Below are 9,400 nucleotides of genomic sequence, written 5' to 3' on the forward strand. Positions count from 1 at the left end.
ATGTAGAAGAAAAATTAGGGAAAGGAAAAAGAGTGATGTAAGTGAACTATGAAAAAAGTGCCAACCACCTGGAAAACTACTTAAAAAGTAGAAATGGTCAAATAGAAAAGGAGATATAAAAATCTACTGAAGAAAATAACTCCTTAAAGAGTACAATTGGATGAATAGAAAATAAAAGAAGAAAGTACCAAAGCTAATTGAGGAAGAGAATAACGTAGAAGTTGGAACTGGGCAAGTGGAAGCTAATGAGTCTATGAGACATCAAGAATTAATCCAACAAAATCAAAAGAATGAAAAAAACATAAAATCCCAATGGAAAAACAACTGACCTTGAAAATACATACAGCAGAGGTAATATCAGAATCATTGAACTACCTGAAAGCCATAATCAAAAGGAGGACCTGAACAGCCTCTTTCAAGAAATTATCAAGGAAAGCTGCCCTAATGTCCTGCAACGAGAGGGCACAATAAGCATTAAAAGAATCCTCTGATCACCTCAGGAAAGACATCCAAAATTAAAACTCCAAGGAACATTATAGCCAAATTTCAGAACTATCAGGTCAAAGCAAAATACTACAAGTGGCCAGAAAGAGACAATTGAAACATTGGGAAGTCACAATCAGGATTACATAGGACTTGGCAGCTACAACATATAAAAATCAAAGGTCACACAATATGACATTTCAAAGGGGAAAGGAGCAAGGACTACAACTAAAAATCACTTACCTAAAAAAAGTAAGCACAATACATCAAAGGGGAAAATAGTCATTCAGTGAAATAGAAGGATTTTAAGCTTTCAAAAGGAGAAAGGTAGAACTAAACCAAAAATCTGAACTCCAACATCAAGACCCAGGAGAAACACAAACAGGTTAAAAGAGAAAAGAAAACATAAGGTATTCACCAGAGTTAAACTATTTACATCCCTTCATGGGAAGATGATACTTGTAATTCTTAAAAATTGTATCACTAATAGTACAACTAGAAGGAATATACATAGACAGACAGTAGCATTACAGGATTACAGATTATAGCATTACACTCAGCTTTGCTGGACAAATTATTTTTGGTTGCAAATCCAGCTCCTTTGTTCTAAAGTATATAATGTCCCATGTCCTTTGTTCTTTGAATATGAAAGCTCCTAACTCTTGTGTTTTCCTGATAGCAACTTCACAGTATTAAGTTGTTCTTTTCTCTAATTGTTTATGGTGTTGTCTCCTTGACCTGAGAGCTTCAAAACATAGTTTTTCTCTGTGAATTTTCATGTTGGGATGTCTTTCAGGTGGTGATAGGTGGATTTTTCCTATTTTTTTTACCCTCTGGATCTAAAACTGCAGGGCAATTTTGCTCAATAATCTCTTGAACAGTCTCTAGACTGTTTTTATCATAGCTTTCAAGTAGTCCAACAGTTCTTATCTTGTGTCTCCTCGATCTGTTCTCCAAGTCAATTATTTTTATGATCATATATTTCACATTCTTTTCTATTTTTTTCATTCTATTCGTTTTCTTGTATCATTTCTCTGTGTCTTATGTAATCATTACCTTCCTCTTGCCCAGTTCTGATTTTTAAGGAGTTATTTTCTTCCATAAGTTTTTTGATGCTTTTCTCAATTGGTTGACTTTCTTTTCATAATTATTTGCTTTACTCTAATTTTTTCCTAAATTTTCATCAACCTCTCAAATTTGATTTTTAGTTCTTTTAAAGCTCATCCAAAAACTCTGTCTGTAATCACTTTACTTATTATTTCTGAGGAGATATACCTATTTTACCTTCATTATCTTCTTCTGAGTTTGAACACAGAGCTTCTCTATCAACATACTAACTAATTATGATTGGATTCTTTCTCTTTTGTTTACTCCATTTTTTAAGGGACTTATTTCTTGGCATTAACCTTGTGCTAGAGTCTGGTTCTGGTCCAGAGTATGGGGGAACGGGGAGTGCAATGTCTCCAGCTTCAGGTTTTGTGGCTGTTGTTTGTGACCTGAGTTGTGACCAGGGCAGGATCCCCTGTAGTGCTGTCACCACAAATACTCTCACTCCCTACAGTCCCTCCCATGGTTGTAAAGTTTAGCTCACCCCTCTGCCCTAGAACCAATACCAGAAATTCTGCTGTCCTCTAAGTGACTACAGTCAGCAGGGCCCCAACCACACTAACCAGACACTCCAGCCTCTGCTCACTTCTGTTTACTGATAGTCACAGCCTGGAGTTTGTCTAGGGAGCACATCTGGGCCTTGGTCCAGCACCAGTTAAGGCCCTAGCAGTCTTCCCCCTGATCACCCATCTGACTCCAACACTGTCCAGTTGGAACTTCTTGAAACTGAGTCTGCTGCCAACCCAGCTGCCCCAAAAGGCTTATTGTTTGTAGATCAGTGGTACCTACCTGGAGGTATGTACTTTTCAAACTGACCAGAACACTATTTCAGTAGGTCAGCTCTTAGCTAACTTCCTCCCAATTCTCTTAGGTTGGATTATCTCTTCATCCTGACTTTTCATTATTTCTTAAGTCAATTCTCTGAGTCACCCAGTCAGCATGTATCTTGGGTAAGACTTGATCCAAGTCTTCCTGACAAAGGTTTGGTCCTTATCTGGTATGCCACTCTTCTAAGGATTCAAAGACACAAACTTGTACCTTCAAAGGAACTGACCTTATACTGGGAATAGGTGTGTTTCCAGCTGAGTTTTGAGAGAAATGGGAAAGCAAAAAAAAACAAATCAAGCCTTGACTGATAAAGTCTTTCAAGTACAATTATGTGAGGTGAATCCAAGAGGAATCTAGTGTCTGCAAATGGGGACAGAGATGGAGTCAGCTGGAGCCATGAGGCATTTCAGCTGGACTGTGAGAGGCAATGGGCAGCCACTCTAGGTTTTTGAAGATGATGAAGATGGAATAGTAAGAAACCTTGTTTCTCTATCACTTCAAAGCTGACAAAGTATTTTGCTGTGGGTAACTATCTAGGGTAGGTAAAGAAAACACTATTTTCTCTACATTGCGTGTGTGTATAAGTGCACGTTTACATATGCATATCTGTGTGTACACATATATATATTCATTTTGTACATATTTATAAAGTATACACTACATACACACATGTACACACACATGTTACACACTACACATTTTTTTTCCTAGATGAAGAAATTCAAGGCTTAGACAGCTAAGTGACTTGCTCATACTCGCCCTTGCCAGTAATTTCGGTGTATCTAAAGATTCTTTGCAGGATGGACACAGAGGCCAGTAAAGGGGATGGCACCATCGTGTGGTCACAAAGAGTTTAGAGCCCAGTACAGGGTCCATTTCTGTGGCTGTGGGTGTGAGGAGGAGAACAAAAGACAAGGAAAGGTAAAATCACAGTGAAATTAATTGTCTGCTAGAGGTGGAATCCGGAAAAGCTGTGTCCAAATTCTCCCTCAGACACTTAACACTTGTTTGACCCTGGACAAATCACTTCACTTCTCATGGTCTTGGTATTCTATTTGTAAAGTGAGGAAGTCAGCCTCCAAAATACCTGTCAATTAGCTGTGCAACGTTACAGAGGGAAACCACTCAGGGCTTAGGGATGAATGAGCTAGGTGGTGGGGGAGGAAAGAATGGAAAACATGAAAAGTCAGGTCCAAAATGGTTGTATTTTTATCCCCATTGCTTATTATAATGACAAAATATTACAACTACATAACTAAATATCTTTTTCTTCTTTTCTTTCTTCCTTTCTTCACTCCTCCTTTTCTTCCTCCTTTTCTAAGACTTATGTGTCTATGTCACAAATAGCAATGTTCATAATGCTCAGTACTGATTACTGATATTAAACACTTCAGAGCTGAATTCCCCTCAGGCTGCCTCATGGCCACTCAGCATCTTCTTCAGAGCCCTTCTCAGTTTTGAACTGTTCAGGATCAGGAAGGCAGAATGGATGGAGATGCCAGCATAGGTCCCTACCTCCCATACCCAAAAGCTAGAACTGCAAACTGAGAAAGGAGCTACAAGGCTGACAATCAGAGATAGAACATATGATGTATAGAGGATGAGAAAGAAGAAAAAAGACTTCAGGGTTGTAATGTGGACCTGCTTATTCAGGTGCTGAAGACCAGTATTATGGAGCTGCATTTTCCCCACGTGTCGCCAAAGAGATGAAATGAGCAAGATGATGGAGGCAAGGAAGAAGAGAAAAGGAATTAACATAAAAAATATTTGCAGTTGCACTAAAAATTTCCTCTGTAAAGCTCCTGTCACATCATCCAAAGTGGTCTTTTCTGAGTAATTCCCAGGGGCTGGCAGGTCAAAAACATGATAGAACTTTAGAAAAGAGGGGATGAATATCAAATTGGATATCACGAGGGACAACAACAGTAGCCAGGGGACAAATTGGGAAATTCTCCACTTCAGCCAGAGGAAGATTGGGTGAGTGAAGGAAGAAATTTTCACACAATAGAAAACAGCAAGCCAGGTGGTGAACCAAAATGTGGTCATATTAGTAAAATGCCAGAAAATGAGAATGTATACTTTTCTGTAAGTTGAGAGGAAATACGAATAGAAGTTGCTCAGAACAGTTGCCCACTGCAGAAAGAAGCGGGAGATGCCCAGGCTGAGCAGGATCATGTCCCCAGGAGGCAGGCTCCAACATCGCACCCATTCCCTGCCCAACACCATGAGAATGAAACCATTTGCTATGATTGATGCCATAGACTCCAGGAGAAAGATGATCATGAAGAAGATAATGAATGGGCTGGGCATTCTTTCTTTGCTGGGACTCTAATGCTCCAGGACACCTTCCCTAGAAGAGATCTGATAGGAGGACAGACTCCCCAAGGGGTCAGGAGTCTTCTGTGCTTTATGTGGGAACCCAGCTGGAAGAGACAGTGGAGGAGCAGGAAGAGATTATCTGTGCCTGATGTGGATTAGAAAAGAAACTTATCACCTCTATGGATGCAAATCTGACATAGCTCACTCACTGAACCCAGTCTCTATTTGTTTATCCTATTTGTTTGTCCCTAACCAGAGCCAGGGCCACGGAAATATCTGGATATCGGCTACCGATCCTGGCACCTTTCAAGAACCCCCTAAAAATGCAAACTTCTTCCCTGCCCATCCTCATTCCAGTCTAGTTGTAAGGCTCCCCCAGATCTTCTCCCACTCCTGTTCTTGTAGTGATGCCCTCACCTCTCACTCTCTCCCCACCCCCACTATTAAACATCCTCCAGTCTATAATGTAAGCACTTAGTTTTCCATTCATGCCCTGGATTCACACATCTATTTTCCTCTCTGTGACTAGTGTTTCAAATTCCACTTTGTAGGCATCAGGTTAACATTGAACCACTCATTTAATCTTTTTGAGCTCCACCATTTAACCAGTCCTGAATCTTTCTACTTGCACCATCATTCAACCCACATCTCTCCATCTTTTCCAGAAGAATAGCATTAATTAATACCTAGGCATTAATTTGTTCCTAAGTCCAGTCAATAGCAAGGCCCTGGGGGAATGTGAAGCAGGACAGGTGAGTTTCTATGAAAGGAAAAGGAAAGGACAGGATAGGTTTCTGCTCAGAGAAAAAGTATCCTATAAGGTTAAGTACAGGAGTAGGGAGGGCAGGTTCTCTGAGAAGCTAGGGATAAGAAACTATGAAGGTTTTGAGTAACTGAAAAGGAGAAGGGGGTGGTAGGTGTCATGGAATGAAATCACAGATTTCCCCTATTGCATTTTACAAAGGGACATCTCTGCTCTATAAATAAAATTAGAAGCAATCCAATACAATGGAAAGCTTACTGGATGTGAAATCAAAAGGTATGGATTCAAATCCTGGCTCTACTTATAACTACACTAGGCCTCAGTTTTCTCACCTGTACAATGAGGGGGTTGGAGTATCTGATCTCTGAGGACCCTTCCAACTTTAAATCAATGGTTCAGTCCCATTAGGGTTCTATGAAACACTTCAGATCATCCAATTCAGGAATTCATGAAAGGGATAGATGGGCCAGAGGAAGGCCTGTTATCATAAGAGTAGTGAGAGGACGTCAAGAGGAAAAAGTGGAAGAAGGTCTGTCAGCACAAACATCCCACTTTATGTATGCCTACGAAAGAGAGTTAAGAGAGGATGAAGAACAAATTTTAAAAAAGAACAAGGATAAAAGGGAACTAAGGAGAAGACAAATAGGAGTACTTTTGTCCCTACTCACATTTCCCTGCCCTGAAAGCTAAGTCAGGTTCTAGGGACATTGTGGGTCAGTATTCAGTCAAAAATCTCAACTCATGACAGTACCAATCAACCAGAGATTACATTTATCCAAACCAAAGAACATTTACTTAGACAGCACAACAAAATAAGTGACAATAAAAATTAGCATATACTCAGGGCTGCCATATCTCCAATGAGGGAAAGAATGCATGAGATACATCATCAGAATAACTCATGTTTCTAGTGCTGATGCATGTTCCCCCACAGAGCAACCAATATCTTTTGGTGGTATCATCAGGGGAGCTGTTTTCTCCACTGAATTCAGTTCCCTATGGATGTACTATGAGTTCCATCTTGATCTCTATAAAGGGGCTCCAGTGAATTGCTGTCACTGAGTTGTCATCTAATGATCTTCAGTTTTTTTCTCACCAGTTCTTTAGTTCATAGCCCCACGACTATTACAACTCTTTTGTGACTAAACTCACTGGTCAGCTACACTTAGCCAGCAAACAAGACAAGTCCTTAGGGATTTCAGCCTGTTTTAATCAATTGATTTCTTCCTCACCTGCCACTCCATGACCCCAAGCTACTATCTAATTTGAGTTTAGAAATATCCTTTCCTTCCAGAACCTTCCCAGTAATCCCCAAATGTAAGCCCAAGCAAAGTGGAGGTTTTTGTTGTTTTCTTTCTGGAGTTCAGTTTCCCAGGCTCATTGAAAGCACCTAAAGGATTGATATCCTTTTAATGCTGATAATCCACAGCTGTGCTGTCATGTAAGTTTCATGCCTACTGACTCTGAGCCAATCAGGAGCCAAATCTTTGGTATATATTCTGGGAGGTTGGCCTTTGTTATGAAAAACACCCTTTGATTACCTAAACAGAACTCTGAGTAGCCATTTGTTAAGAGTCCTCCACCTACTCAGAGGTTTGTGCTCTCCTGGCCGGGTGGTGTATGTGGGTGCTTGTATTATGCTGTTCAGACAGTAAGATCACCATCTGTTGAATCTCTGTGTTAATTCTGTGCTTATATCTCCTTCTTTCTAATTAAAGTAAGATTGTTGACCCCTTAAAAGTTACTTTCCTTTAGCAAAGCAGAACAAAGAACTTGTGCTAGCAGGTCATCCTGGGTATGGTAGGGTGCTTACTGTTATACCAAGTCACCCTAGGATCTAGCCAGCTGGCTCTGAATGTTCTGTTTTCCCCTCAGTCTAATCATTCTTTAGTCCAGAATCTGGGTACCACTTGTCCAATCTCCCCACACCCAAATTATGTCTTTCCTCCAAGGCCTTCACGATGATCTCTGTGAGGCCTATATCAGTTCTGCAAGAAATGAATATTTCTCTATGATATCTAATAACTAATTATTGCAATAGGACCAAGGTTTTTTTTTTTCTCTTTTCTACTTGTTCATCTAGAAATCAATCAGTGTAAGGAATCTCTCTTAGAGATTTACCTAGTTCAAGATCTAATCAGATAGTAAAAGGAATTCTAAGTTTAGGCTAATGAATGTATGCCTGCTCATTTTGTTTGTGTTTGCTCAGAGGATACCAAGGAAATATTGACTCTTCCTATTATCAAGACAGGTGATATGGATATTGATATGAAAATGGGGATATTGAAGAAAATTACATAAAAGAAGTATGAAGCCCCATAATGTAGGAAATGCTGAAACATTTTCTCACTTTTGCATTAGACATATCACTCTCATCTGAGAATTCCACCTGTGTTGTTGCCGTGAGCTCAGAAAAACACAGAAACGAAGTGAAAATGCTCAAAATCTACTATTGCCAAGAACCCAGCATCTTGATATCATTCAGCTCCTTCACAGTGGAAAGAGCCAGCATTGTTTACTGTCATAGTTTCTGAGCTGTGCAACCCTGCTCACAGCCCCTCAATTCCTTCCTCTGAAATGGGAAGGGTGTGTGCTTGTTTTCACCTGGTCTTATTTCTTCTTTTCAGTACTTCTCACTGACACTAGATGGTAGTAGATAAGCATATCCCAAAAAGTAACTTTAAGGGAGAAATTGTCATAATAAGTTGCCCCAGTCACCCCCACCAAACTCCCATACACCCCAGGCGTGCTTTACTAGAATGTTAGAAGCTTTGTTACTAATACACTTATTATCAGTTGTAAGTAATACTGAATGCTTTCTTTAAAAATTAAAATACATTATCGTAAGAAACAAATAACAGAACCAAAGAACAGGAATTGTAATTCAATTTAACAGGAAGAGTGATATAAAAATGGTATCTTCTTTGATCCTCACAACAACTTTGGAAAGTAGGTGCTATCATTATCTCATTTGATAGAGGAAAAAACTGAGGCAGGCAGAGGTCAAATAACTTGCCCAAGGTCTCACAGCTAGTAAATGTCTGAGGATAAATTTAAGATCAGGTTTCCTTGACTCCAGGTGCAGTGCACTTTCCAGTTAGGAAGGATGCCAAAACTACTAATAACCAGCTACATGTAAAATGCCATGGGAGTATGGAGGATGTAAATACCAACATAGTAAGCCAGCAGCAAGCCCCACCTCAGCAAACCAGGGGGAGATCCTGAGCCCCAGGTGAAGCAGGCAAATGCCAACACCAGGAACACCCACCTGTCTTAGCAAACAGGCATCCTCCAGTGACCAGACCTCCACATGCTTCAGTGTAGGCCCAGGAAAATGCAGAAAATTTCCACCAGACCTCAACACATACCAGACAGCAGCACTAGGACCCCAGATCAGCAGATAAGCTACTAGACCCCTAAAGCCTCTAGCAACATTAACCACCTCCCTACACCTCTCCTCCTTAGCACAGCACCAGACAAGAGGGTTTCCCCAGAGGCCTCAGGGTAACATCTCTAGGTAAACAACCAGGGCTGGCAGCCACTGACACAAGAAGTCTCAAATAGTGCCCCTTCCATCCTAGCTGAGAGCTCAAATTTTTAAAGAAGGAAAAAAGTAAAAACAAAAAACAAAAACCAACAAAAACGAATCTGACCATAGAAAGTTATTTCAGTGATAGGGAAGACCAAGACATAAACTCAGAAGACAACAACAATATGAAAACACCTATGGGCAAAACCCCAAACAAAAATGGGAAGTGGTCTCAAGCCCAGGAAGAGCTCAAAAAGGAGCTTAAAAATCATGAGAGGTAGAAGGAAAATTGCAAAAAGAAACAAGTGGTGCAAGACAGATATGATATGATTTTTAATATGATTAATATGATATGATTTTTAAAAAGCAAA

The 9,400-nt window shown here is 40.1% G+C and overlaps 1 protein-coding gene across 1 annotated transcript; it reads right to left on the bottom strand.

The window, feature by feature from the left end:
- Positions 1-3,825: 3,825 nt before the first annotated feature.
- LOC140531225 (taste receptor type 2 member 134-like) lies at positions 3,826-4,734 on the bottom strand. Its single transcript, XM_072650288.1, has one exon. The coding sequence runs from the start codon at positions 4,726-4,728 to the stop codon at positions 3,826-3,828; it is 903 nt and encodes a 300-aa protein (XP_072506389.1). The 5' UTR covers positions 4,729-4,734.
- Between the last annotated feature and the right edge of the window lie 4,666 nt (positions 4,735-9,400).

This window comes from Notamacropus eugenii, chromosome 3 (genome assembly GCF_028372415.1).
Source record: "Notamacropus eugenii isolate mMacEug1 chromosome 3, mMacEug1.pri_v2, whole genome shotgun sequence".
Lineage (NCBI taxonomy): Eukaryota > Metazoa > Chordata > Mammalia > Diprotodontia > Macropodidae > Notamacropus > Notamacropus eugenii.

Excerpts from the sequence above, each read along its gene's own strand:
- LOC140531225 (XM_072650288.1), bottom strand. The coding sequence starts at position 4,728 with ATGCCCAGCCCATTCATTATCTTCTTCATGATCATCTTTCTCCTGGAG.